General features: G+C 40.6%; 1 protein-coding gene across 1 annotated transcript in view; it reads left to right on the top strand.

Annotated features, from left to right (window-relative positions):
- The window catches only part of pudp (pseudouridine 5'-phosphatase), a 52291-nt gene extending 26472 nt beyond the window's left edge, over nucleotides 1-25819 (top strand). The window contains exon 4 of the mRNA XM_084103864.1: nucleotides 23200-25819. Within this exon, the coding sequence (XP_083959990.1) occupies nucleotides 23200-23376 (177 nt within the window). The 3' untranslated portion in view covers nucleotides 23377-25819. The remainder of the gene's footprint in view (nucleotides 1-23199) is intronic.
- Nucleotides 25820-26398: the final 579 nt, after the last annotated feature.

Below are 26398 nucleotides of genomic sequence, written 5' to 3'. Positions count from 1 at the left end.
AAGCAGGGATGTCTGTCTGTGATTGCAGACTGTTCATCAGCCTGCACCAGAATACTTTCAATAATATATGTGGGTTCCTGCTCTTCAAAGGGAACCTCAGATCAAAAATTAATCCCTCTCCATTGTGCATGTATTGGCCTTGGACATGGTCAATATATAGTTTCCCTTTGAAAAAAAAAAAAAAAAAACGTGCGTTTTGCTTTGGTGTTTAGATATTTTTTTTCTTCTTCTCAGTATCGAACTCGGTAAGTCTCGAGCACATGGAAACACATGTATTTCCCGTGGCAAGAAGATCAGGCCCAAAGATCACCACATGATAAGGGCCATTAATCAGCTGAACCTTTTTAAGTTCATGCTAGCTAAGAGCAGATTAGCATTAGAGGGCGACTTTAAAGACGTCTTTCTGATCTCCATCCATTGCATGCACGTGGTGATGTGAGGAAGGCCAGCATGACATGAATACTGAGTAGTCTTTCCAGAGGCATGGAAGCCCTCTCATGCATGTGACTAATGTATGTATGCCCAGTCATCTGTCTCAATTGTGACCAAAGGCAAGGAAGTGGACCACCTCTTTCTAGAAGGGTCAGGCATTTTGCATCCCTCAGTGCTGAGCAGTGCACTTAAGGGAGTGGAGCTTTATAAAAGGTGGGTTCAGTCCTATGGCTTAGACTAATGATAGTCTTAATAAAGCCCTGTATAATTGGCCCTATTTTCTTTGGCAACATTTAGCCTACATAAGTTGCACTCTTGCATAAAACGGTTAAACAGGTTCAGTAGACCACTCAAAGGGGTTTAATTACAAGGTGCAACATTTCCAAGAGGAAACTGTCTAAGAGGTATAGTAGGTACCAAGACAGAAACATTCACACAAGTGCGGTAAAGTGTTACACATGTGAGACATGTTGAGAGAGAAAATTGAGAGTTGTAAAACCCATTATATACCGTATGGCTTTTTGAAACCTTTAATATAATGCAATGATTGTATGATATGGTCTCAAAGACAAGGCAGTTTAAAGTGTTTCATGTCAGACTGTATGATAATTTGTAGCCAAAATGGTTGCACACTGAGTCACAATGAGCTTGTTTGAATTGTTTTCACATTCTTTATTAAAAACCTTCAACATGATGTCTGATTCAAACAAGAAATGACTGAGCTACACCTATTTGAAGTCGATAGTCAGCAAAGTCAATTTTGAGAAAAATCAAACATTCAACTTTTTTCTCATGATACCACAATTGTTTTAATTAACATTAGCTGTGTTTACATGGACACTTATAATCGGATTGACGGCTCAATTGGACTAAAAAACCTTCATGTAAACACCTTAATCGATCCGATTGAGCTCGATCCGAATGAAATTTCGATCGGATTGAAAGGGTTGGTTTATTCCTTTTGTAATCCAATCGAGAGGACATGTAAACACTTGACCGGATTGAAAACCGAAACTGTGCATGTGCAATGATGTTAAATAGCGTAATGACGTATGATGCACGGAACGAGCTGTTCTTCCTGTTGAATGAAGTGTCATATAAATAAGTGTCCCGTCATTCTAAAATTCTCATTTCACTCCGCGTCTGTGAAGTGAAGCAGGACAACATCCCACCAGTCCTTGTTTTGGATTCTCATCCACAGACGACTGGTTTTGGCCGTGGGGAGGGGCATTTTTTATGGCAAAACGGTTAATATGCTCATTGTCTCCAAATCATGACCAGAGACGGATTAATCTTACGTCTGCTGTTTAAAACAAATAAAGAACCAATAGAGGAGAGTAGTTATGCGCGAACAGCGGGAAACTGTATATTTGTGCAGTGTGCGCATGTCAAAAAATCTATTCCGATTTGAAACTTGTGACATATAAACGCGATTACTTTATTTATCATTCATGTAAACACCGTGTTCGGATTCATCAATCGTATTGATTTCATTCCAATTGAACCAAAAGGTGTCCATGTAAACATAGCTATTGAGGCAGACAGCATATAAATTAAAGACCCCCTGTGGTGAAAATCATGTTTTTAATGTTGTTTATATGTCTATGTGGTGTTTTTAATATGCTTTAAGACAAACCATGCGCAAATTTATAAGTCAACACCATTGCTGAGTATTTTCTTTCCTTAAAACTGCAGTAAAAAAAAGACACAGTTTGAACACGGTTTGTCGCCGATGTTTCTTGCGTCACAACCAATCACATCAGTGTGCTAGCGGGCTTTAGCATATCATCATCACTATGCTCTGAAGCAGGGAGTTCTCAAGAGAAGACCGTTTTTTTTTTCCTGTTGATATGAAAAATCAGGTACATTTAGCAATATAGTGGGTGAATTATGTATATGATGTATATAATGATGTTATGATGAACTATATGCCTTTCTCCACTGAAGTTGTTCAAAACGTTTTTAAGGCTATATCGGGATAGCGTGCTGTCTGAGAGGCGTCTTTGTGCACACGCTTCGGACGTGTCGGTCAGCGTGAGTAAGGTCGTTTTGTTCACATCAGCATGAGTTTGAAAATCACATTTCATTGGTTCAGACCCATGCCAGTGAGAATTCACTGTGAATATTCACAAAATTGGAATGCTGCACTTTACAACGATACCAAACTTGTGCTGAGGGGAAGTGCCATTCTTCGAAAAGCGAGCAGAGAAAAACGGCAATTTTTCATGGATTATTAAAACAAAGGACAGATTTAGGAAGGTACTCCTCTCAGAAAACATACAAATAAAGATATTTGTAGATGCCTGTAGCTCGTGAGTAGCCCATGCGCATTACGACTCATTTTGCCAGCACGGGTCACGTTTGGTCAATGTGTCGGAAGCAAGACTTTTATTTTTACTTTTACCTGACCACACAGCGCTCCCATTCTCCATCATTCTTATTAGTTTACTGTCTCTGTTTAATTGTTCTGTCTAATACGTTATTAGATTGAACTGTTAAACAAAGCATAGAACTGTTAAACAAAGAAAGTGAATGGTATATTATTAGTAATAGAAATGCAAACACTTTAATACTTTATAATACTATGTAAAATAATATAATGCTCCCACACTCCATACCCCCCACCCTCGATGACAAACACACCTACGTCTTTTATTTTTGTTTATTGGAAACTTGCAAGTACAAATACTGTACATTACCAACCAAATATAAACATCTTTATTCACCTTTTTCCATGATAATTTGATAACTGGGCTAAGCAAAGTGACATATACATATGCAACAAATGCCCCTTAATACATTTTAAGATGCTCATTACTCAATATATTTAATTATACTTGGTGTTAGTTTTTTAGAGTACTGTTTTTCTCTCTGTGTGATGGTGCCCTTGATGAATTCATTACAAAAAAAAGTTATCTGTGTCTCGTGAAGAGAAAAACACAGACTGCAAATAAATTACCAACATAGGCAGAGTGTGTGTAAGGCTGGGTAAGGCTTAGCCTTCCATTGGCCATGGACTTTAGACTAGCGTAGAATGTTTTTCACTCTAACCATTGACTGCTGTTGCTTTTGATTGCTTTTAGAGGGAAATACTTTCTCCATAATAGTAGCATATTGGCGAAACAGATTTGCAAACAATCCAGTGTTTCTCTGTGTTTGTGCTCTGAATAACGTCAGGTTTCTATTTGCAACGTGTTTTGCAGCATTGAGCAATGTAGCCAGTCACCACCATATCTGTTAAATTGAACGCAATGGCTAATCAGAGTAGGGTTCCCACGGGTCCTTGAAATCCTTGAAAGTTTGTGAATATGAAAAAAAAAGATTTCAAGGCCCTGGAAAGTTTTTGAAAATAAACATACATAGATACAAGTCCTTGAAAGTGCTTAAATTTATTTTTTGTGCAATAAGTTTTCTGTAAAAAATTCCATATTATTCCCTCCGGTCCGCTAATGTGTTAGGCCTATTTTGTCAACACTTTGTGACCTATGCATACTAGCTTGCTTGATTTACGTTAGTTACACACATTTACGCGTTACGTTAAGTGTTTCCCGCGTGAGGTACTTTGTGTTGTACGTTGCCATGACGTTCACACGCGCAAAACTGTAACAATGTATCTTACAAGGTAACGCAATGTAACCTTGCTCTCACTTGAAATGTGTCCCCACATTAAGTCCTTGAATTTGAGGGTATTGGACCTGGAAAGTCCTTGAAAGGTCCTTGAATTAGAAGTTAACCAAGGTGTGGGAACCCTGTCAGAGATGTTTAAGTTAGCACTGTTTTGAGGGGTGAGTGTATTCTGAGTTCTGCACGTGACAAAGTGACGTCACTTTGCACAGGCCCCTCCCACGACTGTTGACGGACACTGCCATTTCAGCATAGACCCACCCTGAGTGAGCTGAACACAGTCCGCCATGGTTTCGACGCTGGAGCAGGTGTAGACAAGAATGTCTCCTAAGCGATTGAGGTATTTTGTTGTTGGAGGTAAGAATGAACATAGCAGTCGTCATTTACTCCCAACATCTGAGCCACTGAAGATGCAGTGGCTTACTTTTGTTTTTGAAGGGAATGAGTCCCCCCAATCTACCTAAATGCGTTTGTTTGCGCAAATCATTTTACATCAGACTGCTTTGTGAATGAGGGTCAGTACAAATCAGGCTTTACTAAAACGTTGTTACTCAAGAAAAAAAACAAACAATTGCGCCTTTTTTTTTCTTGTAGGAGCCAGTGGCTCCTTATTTGATTACATCATTTTGTCTAGAGCTCTGGCTGGAGGGACAGGCTCTATTGTGTCCTTTGCCAAGATTATCTGCACACTGGACAGGGACGTCTTTGCCTGCCACTGAGGCAAAAAGGATGCCTCTGAACTTGGGCGGGTGCCTGGTGAACTGAATCGCATAGCCGAGTAAGACTGTTCTGAAGAGCCAGTGCGACGGGTTGAGGAGCATTAACCACGCTTCCAAGCTCTGTGCAAGTGGCATCAGCGGGACAATCGTTCTTGACATCGTCGGCGATGAGGAGCGTTGGACGGCACTTTGGGAAGTATCACGTCTCCACCCTGTGGTCGAGCCTGTGAGTGCTCTGAAACACTTACCTTTCTCTGTGTACCCAGATTGGAACCGGTCTGTGACAGGTGAGAAAGCTGCGCGTCCTCATGACGCATCAACTGACTTGAGTGGTCATTTGTGTATCGCGGCTGAACTTGAGGAGGTGGCACACTCACCGCCAACATGTTCAGACTGTGAAACTGTGTGACCTAGAGAAGAGCGAAGCTGTTCCTTTCCCCTTTTTGGTACTGTCTAGAGAAGAGGCAGACGTCAAAATCAAAAGAAACAAGGGCGCTTCAAAAGCCGGTTCTCGGCTCTCGCCTGATGAAGGGGCAGCATCGCTCTTCTGTGGGAAGCTCGACTCTGCAGCCTCGCTATGGACTATGGACAGCAGGACAGCAGAGTTGGTGTGGCTGCCCCAGGCGGATACCTTATGCGATGAGCAGACAAAGCATGAGACCTCTGCGGCATGTAGGTGGAATCAGCCATCAAATTAGGATATTTTACTTTAATTTGATGTTTTTTGTTTGGCAGTCATTGCTACCAGTAATTTTTTTTTTAGATTTATTTTTTTAATAATAATTCAGGAAGTACCTCTAAAATAACAGTGCTTTTCTGTAAAACATTTAATGTACATTTTTGTAAAAATTGTTTGCACTTCATTTAAATTAGGATATTTTACTTTAATTTTATGGTTTTGTTTGGCAGCCATTGCTGCCAGTCATTTGACAATTTTTTAAAAATGTTTTACTTCTTTTACAGTGTGGCAGAAAATCATGCTTTCTGCAGTTTAGAAATCACAATTTTATTAATATTTTGATTAATCACACAGCCCTAGTCCTATTTGTTTTAAATGCAAGCAGTTAGAGCTGTCAGAGTGTGACCTTTATTTTTTTTCACACTACCTGAACATTGTCGGAGACTAAGAGTCATTGCCAAGACCATTATTTTGTCATCGGTGTACAAACATGTCACAATATTCACTCAAAGACAATTTTGCCCTTCAACGAGAAATCCTTTACAATCACACAAATTTGTCTCTGTGGCAAAATCATGGCCAACATCGTACAGTGTTAGTTTAAGGTAAATTAAGATTGAAACATTTTGATTTGATCAGTCTCGCTAATTGACTAATCAGTTGTAGGATTACTAGTCGGCCATCGTGATCCATCTCTAATTAGAACAAATTTGCATGAAAAGTGTGTCTTACTTTTCAATTTTGGTAAGTTAAATTTAAAAATGATTGAACTAAGAATGAAAACAAATGTGTATTGTATTGTACACATTGCAAATTGTATTGTTTACAGATAAATCTTAAGTCTTAAAGGCAGGGTAGGTAGGACTATATAAAAATAAAAGATCCAAATTTGTTAAAACTTTCTATATATATCAATACATAATTAAAATGTAAGTACTCTGAAAAAAAGAGTATAAAAATCAAGTGACTCTAGACCGTTTAATCTGTATTAAACACAGCTCATTATTTCGATTCGGGACGAATCAAAGGATTGGCTTAGGCGACTGTCACTCTCTCTCGCAACCATGGCAACCACCCTTTTGCCACGGGATCTGCCCACTTGCGCGCGCACGTTTGATTTGAGGAATTCGAGAGGCACGGAACCTAGGAATAGCAAAACAATGGCAGAGAAAGAGCAATCAAAATTCACATTACCGGCATGCAGTTAGTGAAGGCAAACAAGGCAAAAAAAGAAGACAGTACAAGAAAAGGTAATGAACAAAAAGTCTTTGGATAATCAAAGAAATAAAACGCGTGTCAATATCATCGTGGCTTTCCAGCGACCACCCCGTCCTCAGCCTCTACTTCCTCGGACCCTAGTTGCACGCCACGGCCTCTTGCACGACCTCCTCTGCTTCGCCCTAAAATTATTTTTTATTTTACAAAAGGACATTTTACAAACCTACATTTTGCGCATGTGCTCCTGCATGCACTTTTCCAGTCACAACACAGCAATCAAAGGAGGACGCGCTGAAAACTGAAATGCTGTTCTCTTCCTTCATAACTCGTACTGAGAATGTTTGAGTTGCAGAGGAATTTGTGACTGTTTCACCTGTTCAACCACATCAAAGTTTCGTAATTAGTAAGTCCGTGCTTTTTCTCTTTTTGTTCTTATGTGCTGAAGGGCTGCTGTGCCTTGGTGAAACGATGTTTGTACGTGAAGAGCTCTTTTCCAAAACGCCATAAACCTAAAAAGCTGCCTCAAAGAACCAGCAAAAGTAATGTGACCGAGCGTTCAAACAGGGTTCGCCTAACACTTAGAAATAAGAAAACAATAAACGATAGCAGTGTGAACTCTTCACTCTTCTTCACTTTATTATCCAACACCTCAGATCACCAACCCTAAAAAACCCGCGACACTCCAGTACCCAGTGCGCATGACACATGCCTATCTACGGCAAGCCCCGAAGGGAAAAATACATTGCATACACGCATATACAACGAGCGCCAGTACATCCAGAATTAGTGCATCATAACAGAATTCAACAAAGTCTGTTACATACGTCCCCCCCTCACAAAATAAACGTCCCCGTTTATGTTTCAGAATAATAACATCAACCGTCATAAACAACAAACAGCTGTGAACACAATGAAACACAAAACAGAGTACATAGCACATCACTGTTACTGCAACAAGCCTATTAACAGAACACACTTTTTCTCTGTTACTACAGGCTCTACAATAGAACAAATTCAAACTTGCACTCTCCCATACATATAGGTACACAGTTACTTTAATACAAAACAAAATCCTTCAAATGGCCCGGAGGCCTATGAACTCTCCCAGTCCTACTCATGTTTTGCTCAGACCCCTTAACTGAACATGGTGAGTCAGACAAAGCACTCAGATCTTTCTGGGAAGAAACACACTCCTCTCCACCAGAAACTCCTGATTCTATGGAAAGAGACTCAGGCTGTGAGTCCGAAACATTGGACAATGTCTGGTTCTGTGACACAAGAGAAACAGGCAATGTGTAAGGCCGCACCCTATTGTAATGCACGACCTGCGACCTCTCACTAGAGTCAAAAGGATCTACAATCCGGTAAGTCAGTCCCTGTTCCCCACATGAATCCATGACTTGCACTATTCTATACGGCCCCTTCCAATGGGGTGCCAGTTTCATGCGGCTCTCCACCGGATTGTGGAGCCACACCATGGCACCTACATCATAGGGCTGGTGACGCAATCCAACATCATGGTATAGTTTTTGGCGGTCGTGAGCTGCCTCACTGTGCATCCGTGCACTGCTAAATGCAGAGTTCAGTTCTGTCAGCAATTTGGAAACAAACTCAGCATGTGATGCTGACATCTGAGGAACAAGAGCACGGGTGGGTAACAGTACATCAGCAGGGACCCGTGCTTCCCGACCATGGGTCAAGAAGTAAGGTGTGAAACGAGTGCTGGAGTGAGTCGTTGTGTTGTAAGCAAAAGCCACATGTTTCACATAATTGTCCCATTCCCCACCATAGGTCAAAAGAGTCTTAGCCAGTTGATCAATCAGGGTCCGATTAAATCGTTCAACCATACCGTCCGACTGCGGACGGTAGGGAGTGGTGCGTGTCTTTTTAATGCTCAGCAGATTGCAGAGATTCTGAACCACCTCCGCCTCAAACTGACGACCCTGGTCCGAATGCAAAATCTCTGGAACGCCATGAATCAGAACATAGTCCTCAAACAGACAACGTGCTACTGTCTGTGCTGACTGATTAAGCAAAGCATACAGGTTGACAAATTTGGTGAAATAGTCCTCAACAACCAGCACATACCGGTTTCCTTTTGAAGTTACAGGCAGCTCTAAGATGTCCATAGCCACTCTTTCAAATGGCCGTACAGACTGGGACCCCCCCATTGGTGCACAGAGGGCTGGAACCGGACCGCGCCGTGTCTGACACGCCTTGCACTGCTCACACCATGCTTTGATGTCCCTGTACATAGAAGGCCAGTAACAAAATTGTCTCGCCCGTTCCCACACACGCTCCGAAGAGAAATGGGCAGAAGCTGGGGCCCCATGCAGCTGCAAAAGAACATCCGATACTAGAGCAGAGGGTACAACCATTTGGACTACAGGGGCACTTGTGAGGGGACAGAAAACTGAGCGGCATAACAGTCCATCAATTATAGAAAGACGGTTGAATTCAGTCCAAAGCTTCCGTAAGCACTGAGAAGCTTCTTGAAGTTTTCTCCTGGATGGTCTTTGGGATTGCATCACCCAGCTCAACACAGTCTTAATATCAGGGTCAGCATGCTGCATTGCCCTAATGTCTGATAAGCTGTGTGACAAAACATTCATGGACGACATGCAGTCTGAATTGTCATGTGAGTTGACAGCAGTCGCATCTCCTGCCGAATCAGTGACTTCAGAGGAACATGGAATGTCATCTGTTTGATTAGAACTCACGACATTCACTTCCAGTACCTCTTTAACACTGGCCTCTGCCTCGTTAGGACCAGGTGTCTCAGGGCGGCGAGAAAGCGCGTCCGCATTCTTATGGTTTTTCCCATCTTTGTGTACAATGACCCAATTCAATGGATCAAGCTCCAGAATCCACCTCCCTCTTCTTCCTGTTGGATCATCATCAATGGACATACGCCGAAGTGCCAAGAGTGGTCGATGGTCAGTGATAATGGTAAAGGAGGCAAGTCCAATGTAATGCTTGAATTCCCTTACTGCCCACACAATAGCCCACAGCTCACGATCAAAGGTGGACCAACGCCTTTGTGTGGAATTCAATGCCCGGCTGGCGTATGCGACCACGTGCTCAAGTCCATCTCTGTCCTGGGCAAGAACTGCACCGACGGCCAGGTTGGATGCATCAGTGTAGATTTTAAAAGGCACACTGAAGTCAGGCAATACCACTACAGGATCAGATGACAGCACACTTTTCAAAAGGTTAAATGATTTGTCGCACTCAGCGTTCCACACAAAGGGCACATTTTTCCCGACGAGATGGTTTAGTGGAGCAGCAAGTTTAGAAAAATCCTTGACAAATCGTCTGTAATAGGAACACAGGCCCACAAAGGCTCTCACCTCAGAAGGAGAACGGGGAATTGGCCAGTTCAAAACTTTCTCTGTGTTCTTTGGATCAGGTTGAAGACCGGTTCGAGAAACGACATGGCCAAGAAAGACCACGTGATCTCTGGCAAGGTGACATTTGACTGGATTTAGTCTCAAACCAGCAGACTGGATTCTTGAAAACACCTCTCTCATGCTAGACAGGTGTTCTTCAAATGTTTTGTTATAAATCAAAATGTCATTGAGATATACCATGCAGATGTGCCACGGGAGCCCTCTGAGGACAAGCTCCATTAAGCGCTGAAATGTGGCGGGGGCGTTGGATAGGCCCATCGGCATGGACCGCCACTGATAGAGGCCCCGTCCCGTTGTAAAGGCCGTCTTTTCTCGGTCCTCCTCAGCAACTTCCACCTGCCAGTAACCGTTCGAAAAATCTAGCGTGCTGAACCACACTGCACCTGATAACGCATCCAATGTGTCATCAACACGGGGTAGAGGATGAGAGTCTTTAATAGTCACACTGTTTAATCGCCTGTAGTCTACACAAAAACGCCATGTGCCACACTTCTTTTTCACCAAAACGACTGGTGACGCCCAGGGACTACAGCTCTCCTCAATGACTCCATCCTCTAACAGGCCAGCCACTTGTTTCTCTATCTCAGCACGTTTTTCAGGGGAAGCACGATATGCACGCTGTTTGATAGGAGTCTGCACACCAGTTCTGATGTGATGTTTTACCAGTGTACATCTACTGGAATTCTGTTTGGAGGAGCTGAAGATGTCATTGTATTCCAACAGCAATGCTGAAAGCACAGCTCTCTCAGATTCAGAAATAGGCGACTCATCCAACGACACAGGAGGCGTGACCCTGGAAAAGGTCGCTGCAGCTACGTCAACTGGAGCATGAAACAACTGAACATCTGAGTCATCAACTGTGTAAAACTCACCCAGGTGCATACCTTGTTTCAATGAAATGTCCTGTCCAGTAGGATTCAAAACCCGAGCTTTTGTCAGTCCGTTGTGAACCATGGCAACTGTGTGAGCAACCACGAGACCGGAAGACTCCGCCACATTGGGTTCCAGATAGCCAACAAAGTCACTCGCCAAATGGGCTGCGTTGGGTGTACACACTTTAACTGCCACCACTGACTCACTGAGGGGTGGCAAGTTCATAGCGGTGGCCAGTGACACGTTGCAGCACAGTGGAACAAAATCTTTGCTGGTAAGGAGAGGAACTGAGATGTCCCACAGTTGTAGCTTAGCACGGCTGAGGTCCAGTAAAGCATGGTTCTTCAACAAAAAGTCCCAGCCCAGCAACATAGTCTGTGTGGTTTCTCTTAGCACATGAAATACATGCTGCCACGACTCAGTTCCCAGCTGAAATGTTACTGTGATGGTGCCGAGTGTATCTAGCATTTGTCCATTCACAGCACGGGCTGACACATAGTCCTTTTTCAATGGCCGATTGCGAAGTGTTGGAATTGACATACGGAAATCGGCACTCATGAGAGATACACTGGAACCAGAGTCCACTAAGATCTGAACCTCCACACCTTCAATTATTCCTCTCACATACGACACCAGCTCCTGGCCAGCATCCACAATCACATTGATGTTTTCTGAAATTGAGTCACCATCCTCAACATTGTCCATTACAGGGCCCACTGGCCGCATAGCTGGTGTTTGGGCCGCAACATCAGCTAAAGTCCGTTTCCCGGCCCATTGCGGCGCTCCACTCCGCCAGGAGACATGAAACGCACTCCCCGCTTTCTCGAGTCATCCTCAGTGCTGTTCCATCTGCGAGGACCAGGGCTAGGGCTGCGTCTTGCAGGAGACTGAGCAGAGTATGAGTCTTTATAACCACGAACATCCATACCTGATGTACGCTCATCAAAGTGTTGGAATGATTTCCTCTCAGGTGAACGGCCCCTCCGCGCACTGTCAAAGACACGTGACTGGCATCCACGGCCCCCGCAGACACACTGACACATTCCACTAGGCTGAGAGCGGCCTCCATTCCACTCATCCATTGCTCTAGGACTCACACTGGACTTCAGTCTTTGGTTTTCATCACCCAAGCGCCTCAGTTCCATTCTCATATCTCTCATTTCTTCTGTTAATCTATCCACTGCTCTATATAGTCCTCCATTATCAGTCACAGAGTGGACAGCAGCCACTGCACCACCATCATTACCATAGGCAGCATTAACAGGCATGTAATCAGTCTTTATTGAGTCTCTGGCATTTTCGCACCGACCTGCAATTATCACGGCCTCCTCCAAATCTGTTGCTCCCTGTTCATGGCATTTAGCTCTGAGCACAGGATCCAAACCAGCCAAGAAACGACGAAACTTTTCTTCTCTTTGGGCCTTGTCGCCATATTCAGGAAAAGCCTCGTCCACTAACCTGCTTATCTCCGCCGCATACACCTCCAAACTTTCCCGTGGAGCACGAGGGCGGGCTGATAAACTGGCTCTGAAGCGATCCATAAACTGCCTCTGCCCGAAAGCCTCCTTTAGTCTTTCCTTTACAGCTGTATAGTCAGCCTGAACAGTTTTAGGAAGGCTGTCCCACAGAAGAAATGCCGCGTTGCTTAAACGTGTCGGCAGAATCCTCACCAGCTCATAATTAACCGACGCAGGACCATCTCCCTCTGTGAGCGCCCTGACGGCGACCTCGAACTGCCGCGCCCAGCACAGAAAGCTCTGTTTCTCGTCACCAGAGAACGGCGGCGGTAGCTCGATTTTCACGTGCCTGTTGATCTTGTCGCGGTCCCGTCTCGAATAGAAATCCTCATCGTCTTTACACCACATGATGGCCGCGTCGACGTTGAACCCGCGCGCGCTAACTCTTTTCACTGTAAACTAACTAGTTAAACACCCGCCGTAACACTGGATCACATAAACGCAAATAAATCAAAACAACACCGCTGCCACCAATGTGACCGAGCGTTCAAACAGGGTTCGCCTAACACTTAGAAATAAGAAAACAATAAACGATAGCAGTGTGAACTCTTCACTCTTCTTCACTTTATTATCCAACACCTCAGATCACCAACCCTAAAAAACCCGCGACACTCCAGTACCCAGTGCGCATGACACATGCCTATCTACGGCAAGCCCCGAAGGGAAAAATACATTGCATACACGCATATACAACGAGCGCCAGTACATCCAGAATTAGTGCATCATAACAGAATTCAACAAAGTCTGTTACAGTAATGATTATGAATGTGTAAAATATTGCAATAAGACATTTTAATTGTTTATTAATTTCTGTGTCGGCTGCAAAGATGAAGTTGACGATATTTGACTCGCGATCTTCGCAGTAGGCTAGTGAACGCATGCACTGGAGAAATGCACATTTATTAGGCTACATAGTTTTATTTTGTTTTGGATGGTTTTGTTTAGAACCAGATTTCTGTAAATATATTCCACATTTTTTAGGCCTGTGAGGCGAGGCTACGGTTCGGTTCACGATGATATAATCTCCAGTTCAAGCACCTTATGTTGTGATTGATAGCCTATATTTACTTTATGTATTTAATCCAGGAATGAAAATATTAATGAATTAATGAAAAAAAAAATATATTAAAATTAAGATACAATTAATACAAAACGAAATTCGTTTTAAAGAAAGGCTTTGTGCTTTCTGTTTTGAGGTCTCTGTTAAAGTTTGAAAGTCTTAGTGCAGCTTTCAGAGCGCTCGCGTCCATAATGGAGAACTGTCAAGTAATATTGTTTTTTCTTCATAAATGCAAACACGAAAAATAAAAGACAAAAACTTTTTTAAAAAGACAAACCATAAATTTAGAAAAAAAAAAAAAAAAAAAAGATGGATTTATAGCGTTTTGGGGAAAAAATTAATGGATTTATACCGTTTTGAAAATGTTATTTTTTTTTTACTTTGAATTGATCATCAACCATATTGTTGTTTGATTTAATAATCACTGTTGCAAGAAGTGCCTAGTTAAGTTTTTTTTTTGTTTTTTTTGTAAGTGGAAAAAGTAGGGGCTGCCACAGATTTTGTTTAGTTAGCTCCTTTATTGTTTTTTTCTATAGCCTAGTATAATATAGGTCAAATGCAGCAAGTCAAAAGACCAACTGGACCTTCTTTGCCAGTTTGCTCACATTTCTTTGAAGGATGGCAAAAATATCGCCTGAATATCGATATCTAGATATTGGAAAAAAATATCGAGATATTCATTTTTGTCAATATCTCCCACCCCTACATGCAGAACACCATATATGTTATGAATCTTACACGAAATTCATCTTCATCACAATATTACTGATGATAATGTAAAAAAGTGTATCAATGCAACCTGTTTTTAGCTTATATAACTAGCTCGTTAGCGAATCAAAAAATATATATTTTAAATTTACCAATATCAATATGCTAGCTTGATAGTGAGTACTAAAATACATCTTATTTGTTTATATTCATAAGCAATTAACGTTAGATTTTTTTATTACATGTGATTCTGACATGATGTCACTACATGCACTGTGCTCCTTCCTCTCTGCTTGTCTCAGGTAAATAATGCGTCTTCAGCTCAGCGGTTGGAGTCGCGCGTTCATGTGTTTTGGGGGCGTGGCTTTGGAAGGAGCCCAGAAGGGAGGGGGTGGAGTGAATGGAAATAATGAACTGTCTTTAAAACAGTCCTGAGAGGTCTACAGACACTCGATTTTTATACTTTCTTTTTCAGAGTACTTACATTTTAATTATGTATTGATATGTACATAAAGTCTAAACAAATTTGAAAAAGAATTTTTTTAGACCATTCCTACCTACCCTGCCTTTAAGACTTGCTGAAGTCAGTAATATTGCATTTTAGTGTGTGTGTGTGTGTGTGTGTGCATGTTTATTTGCTTATGTCTGTGTGTCAGACTGATACTGGGATCTTCCTTAACCAAGCAGTGCTTCACAATCCCTCTTAGCACTTTATCAAACCACAGCTTTGTGCAGAGAGTAGACAGTGCCGAGTTCAAGACCTCATGAAAAGTGTGAGTGGGCTGAAGAAGTGGTGTGTGTGAGTTTATTGAGGTGCTTTGCTGTATCGATCACCCACCCAAGTCCCTCTGAAGAACATGCCAACTGGGTGTTGAGAAATGCAGTTTAAGATTAAGCCAAATATATCATCTGACGACGGGCCCCAGTCGTTTGCTGAATCTCTTGAAATATGTAGAGATATGTCTATGGAGAAATTAAGTTAGTGCTTTTTGAATAGACGTTGTCATCAAGCACAGAACTTGTGAAAGCCTATTTAAACTGTCGTCTATAAAAAACAAAAATGCTGACCAAGATGCCTTTCTGATCTCTGAGGGTTCTATTAAAAATGATTTTTTCATATTTGGTAGAACAGGCCATTTGAGTCCAAGGCAGTGATGGGTGAAGATTGCATTTATCCAATGATGTTTGAGTTTTACAGTGAAAAAGTAGTCATGGTGTTTTGGTCGTCTTGGACCAAATAAAGTGCTCTGTGTCAAGCGTGGGTGTTATCAGTCAGCTTTCTCTCCATTACACGTCATCTCTGTTTGGGCCAGCCACAGGCCCACTGATCATTTAGAAGATGCTGTCAGCAATCTGTCAAAGTCTCATCAGAACTTTATTTACTGGTACATATGTTCACAAGTACCTATAGTCACGTGGCATTTGTACAGTCATCAGGCTCACATGCTCAGCCACTTGATGAGAACATGCTTCTCTCTCCTGTTGTCATCTCTGCCTTGTCATGTCTGAGGTTTGGCTCTATATCAGGGCAGATGGACTTGGGCTAATGACCACAGCCTTATGAAACTAGCGCCGAGCCATTACATTTTGTTTACTTGTCATATGCATTGTTTAGCATGACACTTGGGCATACTACAGTACAACCCCAACCCCACCCTATCCTAGAATTGAATGTAGTAAAATTTTCCTTGATGGACCGACTGACCATGAAAAACCTCTTCGCTAAGAAAAAGCTACACCCACAAGGGCAGGGTATTGATACACATTGGCTAATTCTTAGATTCTGATTCACATGCTCTTGATTTAATGACAATTTTGCACCCATCATCAGTCCATTAAAATATTCCATACATCCTTTAAAATGTTCCATCCATACGTCAATCCATTTAAATATTTTCTATTACATCCATACAAAATTCCATCAGTACATGTACACTACTGTTCCATCCATATTCCATCCATCTGTCCACCCATTAAACAATTCATATTATGAAATAAATGTTTTTCTCTAAAACACTTTGGCCACAATTATTGGTACCCCTAGAAATTATTATGAGTAAAATATCCCTGAAGTATATTTAATAAGTGAATATTAAGTGACAAGGCATTAAGCCTAATTATGGTGTACCATACTCAGAATTTGTGCTCTGCATTTCACCCATCCAAGTGTGCACACACACAGCAGTGAGTATTGAACATACACACATCATGAACACACACCCGGAGCGGTGGGCAACCATTTTTTGCTGCGGCTCTGTACATTCACTCCCCCCACCTACATTTCCTGCCGGCCACATTCCACATTCCCCTTCGTTACAATTTTTTAGCAGACCAGGGCGACTAAGAACATGATATTACCCAGCCATGATTTCCTATTTCACAATAATATAAATATGAGGAAACACAAAGGCCAAAATCCCTTAATTGTCCATCACAATAGGTAAAACCAATTAATATAATTCTGATGTGCAGCAAAAGATTGTTGAGCTTCACAAAATTGAAAGTGGCTGTAAGAAAATAGCCAAAGCACTGAAAATTTCCGTTTACACTATCAGGGAAATAATTAAGAAGTTCCAGGAAGTCCACAGGAAATATTACAAATCTGCTTGGAAGAGGACGTGTTTCTATATTGTCTTAATGCATGGCGAGGAGGATAGTTTGAGTGGCTAATGACTCTCCAAGGATCACAGCTGGAGAACTGCAGAAAATAATGGAATTTTGAGGTCAGAAAGTCTAACAATAATATATAGTATAGCATATTCATTTGCCAGACACTACTGGAACTTCAACAGGACATGGTTCTATGGTCAGATGAAACTTAAAAAGAAAAAGAAAATAAAAGGAAAAAAAAAAACGCTTTTTGGCACAAGATGGGTTTAGTGCACACAGGGATAAAAAAAAAATCCCATGTGTACGGTTAAATTTACTGCCGGATCTTTAATGTTGTTGGCCTATTTTTCTGCTGGAGGTCCTGGACATCTTGTTCAGCTACATGGCACCATGGATTCTAGTAAATACCAACAGATAAAAAATCAAAACATGATGGCCTCTGTTAGAGCCATGGTTGGATCTTCCATCAGGACAATGATCCAAAACAAACATCAAAATCAACACAAAAATGGGTCACTTAGCACAACATCAGGGTTCTTCCATGGCCATTCCAGTCCCCTGGCCTGATCCTTTAGAAAACTGAAGAGGATAGTGTATCAACATAGGCTTGGGGATTTGAAGGAACTGGCGTGATTCTGTATGGAAGAATGGTTTCTGATCTCTTGTCAGGTGTTCTCCAAACTCAAAAAAAGGAGAAGACAAAGAACTGTTATCTTGGCAAAAGGAGGTTGCAAAAATATTGAATAAAAGGGTGCTATTGATTGTGGCCAATGTCTAGTAGAGAATAACATTTACTTTACCTCCCCCTCCCCCCTCATTTTCAGTTGTTTTACTTCAAAGAAAGGTTAGGTTTTTGTGATTAAACAAAAAAAAAAAGTAAAAAGGATTAACAGTGCAGAATTTTTACAAGCTTGTTCATATTTACCAAAGGGTGCCAATAATCCTGACCACGACTGTATTCCTTCTTGGTTGCATTATGCCATGCGCATATGAGCTGTGTTGTGCTTCATAGGCATACTTCCCTCTGTGGGATCTCACAATAATATGTAATTTAATAAGACATTTTATAATCTGTCAGTTTAATTTAAGTCTGTGTGTGGTAGCTTGTGAGCTTGAGAAACACATCAGTTATGTGTCTTCCCTTTATAACACGTGATGTTAGTCACTGCGATGTTGCTTAGCTGAGATGGTCATCTGGCCCCTGACATTTCCTAGAGCGCTGGACTGTAGATGGACTCCACTGTGTCAGGTCATCTTTGCATCATCCTAGAATTCATGTCTCGTCATTAAGTGTGGCACGTTTGCATATGCGTGCAAGAAATTTTTGGCCATCCTGTAGAAGGGCCAAATATGATCTCTTATGTCACCCTTGCCACTTGTTCATAACCCACCATGCTTTTTATTTGAAATTAGTAAACATCTAGCCTACCTGCTGGGATATCTCAGTTTACTAAATCATTTTTTTTTTTTTTTTTTGGGAGGTAACTATTATTAGCAATAGCTTTGTTGTGAAAGGACCGATCACAGTCCTTCCCCATCAATGTCCATTACTGTTATAACTCTTTGTGATGGTGAGTACAACGTCAACTCACATTAAAAACAATGAGATGTGAGTTGGCTGGCATCTGCTGAGAGAGATCCAAAAGTCCATAGTCCAACAGGTTTTTATAATTTATTGCCTTGGACATTTTAGTGTTTTTTTCTTTTTTTCTTTTTTTTCTGTTGTACAGCAGCAGACATCAGTGCATCCTAAATGTTTTAATTTTGTTTTGTTTTTTTGTATGTAATTGGACCTGGGTTGAAGGCCTGATTTCTGTTTTGTGCTTCTGCGTTCATGTTGCTGTTCTCAATCTCGCAATCAAAAAGACAAAACACAAAAAAGCAAAAGGCATTTTTACATAAATGTAAAAAAACTCCCCAGTTCTTGTGTTGACCATTCATTTTTGTAAAAATGTAGATGCCCCTCAGCCACCTGCCCACAAAAAAATCATCAGTTCTGTACAAATCACGTATTTGCATATTTTTTTATTCAAAACGGTAAGTTTGTCGCACTGATAATATTTTGACCTACAAAAACCTTTTTACCTACAGCTTCATTATGAAAGGTAAAATTATTTTTATAGTTTTTGTGGGTGTGTTGTTTTTGTTTTTAGAAGTTTTTATTTTGATATTGAACTGCTTATATGGATATAGATGTACACACACAGTAACTGTTCTCATACGTAACTTGCGGTTGAGTATGTGAGTTATCCAAACCAGGAAGGAAGTACCGCAACTGAGCGATTCAGCCAAGGCTCAGATTGATGACTCCTGTGATCAGGAAAGTCTGTTTCGCTAATCAGTTTGACTGAATCATTAAAAAGAACAGCACAAATCAAGCAATGTATTTGGCAGTTGGACTGCACATTTTTGAGAACAGTGTAATATAATGTTTTGTTGACTAGTTAAAGTTAATACATATTACATAATAAAAATAGCTATATGTTTTTGCCGCGCAGCTCCGCTCCTGAATCGCTCTGCCGCAAATGCTAATTGACAGATTTGTGGAGGTGTATGATGGATGATTTATGACGGAAAGGGTATATCATGGAGGGTGTCACTCTTTCAGTTCTATCTTTATTTTCAAGCATTTTCTTTCTCATCCAATTGCTTATTTGCACCAAGTCTAAGTTTGGCTTATATTTTATTTATATATTTGAGATTTTTTTTTTTTTCTTCTTATGTTAATGTAATACATTTCAAATAAAATTGGTAACAAAAAATCTACGTTCTAACATTCCACATGCTCTGAGGTGAGAAGCAAATCCGACTGTAAAACGCTGATTCACTCTCTTAATTAGAGGTGTTTGAGACAGTCGTCTCACCCTCTCATCCCCAGCTGTCTGCTCAAGTGACGTGTGAATCTTAAGCCTTCTCATACACTAGCTATGACTAATTACTGAATCTCTCTTGTGTTAGATGTCCTGGACCATTTCTAATCCAACAAGATGCTCACTTCAAATTGCTGACAGCGAAAAATCCAGCATTTGTGCTACGCTTAGCTTTTGTCCTCCAGTTTGTTTTTTTTCTGTTTTTTTTTTCCCCCTTTGTTCACAAAAAATGCGTGCCTTAGTAATTATGGGTCATTTGCTGGGCTCTTTGCGTAATTAGAAGTAATTGTGCCCCGGTTCAAGGGAATTAGCTAAGCTTTACTCTCCAAAGTAAGCCCCATGCTTCCGCTGGTCTTTGTGAGGCACTTTCACTCATCATACAACTGGCTTAGTGACATCAGTCAATTAGGGCCATTCATGGGATCTCAAGTGCCTTTTTTGTTATTTGTTCGTCCATGTGATGAGTGGACAAAAATGTGGAGTCTCTGTTCTTGAGAGTTAATTATATGTACTGGGTGGCTCTTAAGCAAACATTCTGACTCTCTGATGACTTTTATGACTCTAGATATTAGGGATGCACCGAAATTTCAGGTGATGAAAATGGCATTTTTGTTTTTTGGTCGAAAAAGAAAAACGTCTGAAAATATATGCTGCCCCTCCCCTCAGTGTTCAGCGCTCATGTTTCACTCTCTCTTTCTAGCCATCATCACAGCGCGGTGTGACACTCAGTTGCTCACGGCCCATGCAAACGTCGGCTCATTGGAAAACTCTGCTCAAATAACGCGCAGACATAACATTTCTATTTGTATACTTGTTTCTGTTTACAATAGCCCTACTGTGCTGCAACATGGTGTGGTATAGACCTTATGTAGCCCCGCCCCTTTTCAGGGCTGCGCACATTGTCTTTTGTCTTCCGGTCTGTATTTTCACAGCGATCTTGCGTATTTATGAATGAACGGCTCGTTTTAAAATCTTCCCGGTCTACTGACATTTGTTAAGACATCTGCTTTAAACATTACAGTCCTCATGATAACTTCCGTTAACTTTACATTAAGTAAATCCACTTCAAAAGCTAATTACTCCTGGGCAGCAATACCATAGAAATATACAGAGCGACCGCAAAAACGGAAGTTAAAAGCATCCAATATTCTAAAGATGGCTACGCCCTTGTTTCTCTGGCGCATAAGGTCTAGCTGTGCTGGGCAACACTGTTAATGATGCTTCCCTCTCGTTCACTGATCCAATTTTTGTCCAATTTTAGCGTTACTTTTTATAAAAGTGTGATTTTATTTTATTGGCTTGTATTTTTTATTCAGTATCTTTAAAATTATTTCATTTCATTTAAAAAAAGTCTAATATTAAAAGCATCTTTGGTTTCGGTTTTTGGCTAAGTGCATCCAGTATTTTCGGTTTCGGCCCAAAATTTTCATTAAGGTGCATCCCTACTACATAGACCAATGTGTGAGATAACATGCTTACTTGGTTGATTGCATGGAAGCGCATGTCCCCCCTTGTTTCAAAATCTATTGAGAGCATGTAAAAGGATAATACATATTTTGTGTTTTTCTGTAAGTAAACATTGTGCATTTAATGGTTGTGTAATTTTGTGTACATCTCATTTGTTATCATTAAATTGTATTAGTTATCAGCATTAAATCGATCATTGGCCGCCTTGATTTTTAGATATCAGCATCTGACTTTGACAAACCAATGCTGACCGACCACAAATTTTAACCAGGAAAATATTGAAATACAGATTACCTGTAAAGCCTGAGATTCCTGACCTTTATACATATAATTCAATTTCTTTATCGTTTAAAGGTGCTCTAAGCGATGTCACGCGTTTTTAGGCCGAAACATTTTTTGTCACATACAGCAAACATCTCCTCACTATCCGCTAGCTGCCTGTCCCCTGAACACACTGTAAAAAAAATGTGGTCTCTGTAGACAGTCCAGGCTCCACAAACGGCAACAAAAACAAACTGGGCCAACCTGGACCACGAAACATAACAAACAGTGTTCCAGCCAATAACCGACAATAATGATTTGGGGGTGGGGGTTGGGGGGTTAGCACATGAAGGGGGGTGTGGGGAGTGGAGGAGAGAGAAGCATGCAGAGGGAAGTTAGCTAGAGGAGAGATGTCCTAGACAACGACTAACGTTAGAATTATATTCTCTTGAATTTTGATATGGCTGCCATACGACCAAAGAGACGACGTTCTGATGAACAAATAGCAAAGAAAAGGGAAAAAGCAAAGTCCAGAATTTACATCGGAAAAGCACGGAAGGGAGGGAGAGGGGACGGGATGAGGAGGAGGAAGGGTCGAGCTAGCCTCCGTTTTGTTTGAGAATACTTTGAATGTCAACAAGAAGTGACGTCACCCAACGTCGCTTAGAGCACCTTTAATTGGTCTCAAGATTTTAAAGGTCACCTGTTGGTCTAGTGGTAACATAAGATTTTTGCATTTTATGCAGCTGTACATCAAGTGCATGTATATCAGCAGCAAGAACACATTTGTCTGCATTCTGTTTAATGATTTCATGAAAACCAATAGCAAGCCAGCAAAAGCAATAGAGAATTGTAGTGTCCATCTCACAGAGCCGTCTGTGTGATCCATGACTGATAACAACCATAAGGACTGCTCAACAAAACTATAACAAATTCCAGCATCATTAGAATATCCACTACCAACACGAAAACTCCTGCTCAAGTATACGTGATACATTACTGTTTTAAGCTGTGTCATATGGTGGTGTTTATAAATTGTCAGTGGTAAATGGTCCCTATGACAGAGTGGAAGGAGGATGGTTTGTGTGACATTGTGGGCTGATATTTGGCTACTTCCTGCCCACGATGTGGTTCATTGAACTTGATTTTGTTGTGGTTTCGTTGAACTTGGATGCTATGAATGAATGACTGAGAGGACCAAAGGGAGAGATCTAGATCAAGAGAGATTGCCTGACATTTAAACTTCTGAAATGCACTTGACAGCAGCTGTCAAACTCTTTAACAAATCACTGAAGCTTTTTTTCAAACCTTAACCCTGATACCTCCTTTGCCCTGTATAAAGTTGTCTGTATAAGAATAAGAAAATCTTTTTAAACTGATGATTGGCTCGTGAAAATATGTCTCTGTAATATCCTACTAAGAATTAGGAGAATATGAGCGAACATAACAATGTTCATTTACTTTTAAATTGTACCATATTTAGATATAAGTGTAGAATAAGTTTAGGATGATGATGCATTTGCCAGTGTATTATAAAGGGAAATCCTTTATAAGGATAAATACCCTACCCTACCCCTACCCCTACCCTACCCTACCCTACCGTAGGGTACAATTGCATTTTGAGTATTGGATTTTTCCATCTTCTGCTTTTAGATCTTCTCTATACACAGTTATTCAGTATTCTGAGTTCAAATCTCTCTGAACATTTGTGTGTTTTAATTGATTAGTCTGTTCTGGTTCTGCCTTCACAGTGTCTGGTTTTTGAAGACGCTCCAAATGGAGTAAAGGCGGGTCTGGCAGCTGGAATGCAGGTGGTGATGATCCCAGATGATAACCTGGACCGCAGCCTCACCCAGGAGGCCACCTTGCTGCTCAGAAGCATGGAAGAGTTCAGACCAGAACTCTTTGGTCTTCCAGCCTACCCATAAGGACAGAAATCACAGCAGTGATTTAAATTCCACTATATCCTGTCAATAAAAAAAAAAATAAAAAAAAAGGAATCAGGCTGCAGTGTAGCCTCTGCAATCAAAACCAGTAGAAACTAATCTCTACCATTATTTCTGTCAGTCATGTATTTGTTGTTCAGGGACAAAACAGAATGCTGATTGTTTTGTGTTTTTTTGTTTTTTTTAAGCCAGTCTTTTTCCTTTGACCACTTGAATGACACAGAGGCAAATTTTGATTATGCTGCTCAATTAGCCTCTGTTGAACCATTAGGCCATATTGACATTTTGCATTTCAACATATTACAAGGTCTTTCTTTCTTTCTTTCTTTCATCTAATTCAAATGCAGTTGGTACTGTTTCGAGTGTCTCTGTGTATAAATCTCAAGTTCGATGCAAGCTCACAACTTTCCTGTCATGGTTTAAATTTACTGTAAGTGACGGTTTAACAATCCCACTCAACCAGTCGTGTTTTCTATTAGCGTTACCTTTCCTCCTTGCAAAGGTCTATTAAAATACCAAAGACATTTTGAGTTTGAACCATGTGGCATAATCCAATAAAGGGGATGCGAGACCGCAGTCGTCTTTCATCTTTCTTCCAATGTCCGCCCTCACAGAGCTGGAGTTAGCATGTTCACTCACTTCACTTCAGCGCTGTCCAACATCAAGCCTGTCTTCTTTCAGCCTTCCCCTCTGGTAAGAGGAAAAGGGGTTTTGCCAGCCTCCGCATATGCCATGTCCTTTCATCCGTAAAGATGGGGTAATCTGGAAAGCTTTTCCTTCTTTAGGACTTTTCACTCCATGAAGGTCTTTTACATGTCATTTCACACCTGAAGGATCTAGGGCTCAGGGTAGGAGCGTCTGGGGCATTTGTTAGTGTGCGTACTACTGCACCAGTGTTAAAAATTAACTTTTTTTTTTTTGTTAAAGAGCAATTTCCTCAGGTGAAATTGATTTTCATGGGCATTTTTACCTCTATTAAAGTAAAGGCTATAAAGGTTTTTTTTTTTTTTTTTACATATAAAACATAAAACATTACATATAATACAAATAAAAGTATTTCCCATTTGTCAAATTCTTCAGTTGAATACAAAAATAAAACCTGTCATCCATTTGTTAAATATTTCAACTGAAATTTAAATAATTTCCTGTTACCTGTGTGAGATTATACAGGTCTCTACTCTTCAAACAGATCATTAAAAAGGCCTAAAACCGAATATCACTAAATATACCAAATGTTGGTAGGCAGATAAAGTCACTGTGTTATATGGGACACTTTTGCCTCCTAATTTCTGATTCTGGTACACACACATTCCTGTGTGTGTATTGGAAGCACTTTTGTGTGCAGTGCATTAATTTAAATGCGTTGCCATGGAGAATATTTGTATGGTGTTTCAATAATTCAATTATGTTGGTGATTATTTGATTGATTGGATGAGATTTGAAGCAGGCCTTGTAGTGCCAATTGTGAGCACACTGTGTGTGGATACATATGTCTGTCTAATACAGACTGTGCAGCCATTGTAATGAAGCATACAGTACTTGAATGAAGCACACTTTGTGCATTTTTTTTTTTCTCTATGTTTTGTAAATGTCTAGCTGAACAAATTAAACGACTTGTTTACATTGATCCCTTGAGATTTCAGTAGCATATGACTCCTGCATATTGGAGTATGACATGCAACTAATAAATCTGAGCTAAAAGGAGAAATGAACATATACTGTAGCATTTTCCTTCTCAGTTATTGCATTTATTATTTTAATGAGACCATCTTAAAAACACATTTTAAAGTATTAAAATTGGCTTTTCTAAATTTAAGGCTTTAAATGATTACTTTTGATTAAATATTACAATACAGTCCATTTGACCAATTAATTCAAAATCACTGTCTCAGTAAGTGTGCACAAATGCCTCTGCTTGGCATTTTATGTTGGTAAATATGACTGTTTAATGATATATTTGTAGACATTGAAGGGTTACAAATTTAAGAATATATTTCAAATATGCTTCTGTACATAACATCATGGTAAAGAATCTTTTAAGGTTAAGATCTCAGCAAAGTTGCAATTTCTGTTCTCTCCTTATTGTCAGACTGATGGGATTAGCACACGAATGATTCACTGAGAATCTCACCTTTTGTTCTGCAAATGGCTTTCGGACCCAAATGGCTCTTGGAGCCTTATGCTGATTGAATTAGGATGGGCCAGACCCTCAGTCTAGGGTGTTACCTTAACCTGTATACTTAATTTGCATGCTTTGTTCAGAATCTCCACCTCTATGTAATCCCTCCCCCTTGGAATGTATATAACTACAATGCATACTGTATTAGAGTTAGATCATGTTGGAAGTACTACAGCAACGTACAGCGGAGTTCTCAATAAAGAATAACTTCCGTTGAACACGATCCCAACTGTCTCCTGGTCTCTGCTTCGATGAAATAAAACTTTACAACAGATGGTGCCGTGACCCGGATGGAGAAAAAGGAAACTCAAAGAACTTCAAGCTCAAAGAACTGAATCTTGAAACTTCAAGCTCAACAAAAGATCTGACAAAGATTGCCAGACTGAATCTTTCCAGCTTCCTCCAGATTGAAAACTTCAAGCCCCAAAAAGATCTCAAAGCCTGACTGAGTTCCAGACTGAATCTTGAAACTTCAAGCTCAAAGATCTCAACAAAGCTGACTGAGTTCCAGACGAAATTTTTTCTGTACAACCAACGATTCGGTGAGTTTCACTCCATTCAAAGAACCAATGCAGACCAGTACAATGTGTTTTTCCTCTGCGCCGTTCAGAGAAGTAGTTAACAAACAGCTGTAGAGTTTGGTTAACTAAAGATGAGCCTCTAAAAAAGTTTTTCTTTTAGAGATGAAATTTATCCTCTGTTGTTGGCAGGGAAGTTAGCTAGAGGAGAGATGTCCTAGACAACGACTAAAGATGAAAAAAATGTTTCGGCCTAAAAAACGTGTGACATCGCTTAGAGCACCTTTAAACGATAAATAAATTGAAT

This window comes from Abramis brama (assembly GCF_963993115.1).
Source record: "Abramis brama genome assembly, chromosome: 2".
Taxonomy (NCBI): Eukaryota; Metazoa; Chordata; class Actinopteri; order Cypriniformes; family Leuciscidae; genus Abramis; species Abramis brama.
This window is presented reverse-complemented; position numbering and strand designations above follow the sequence as displayed.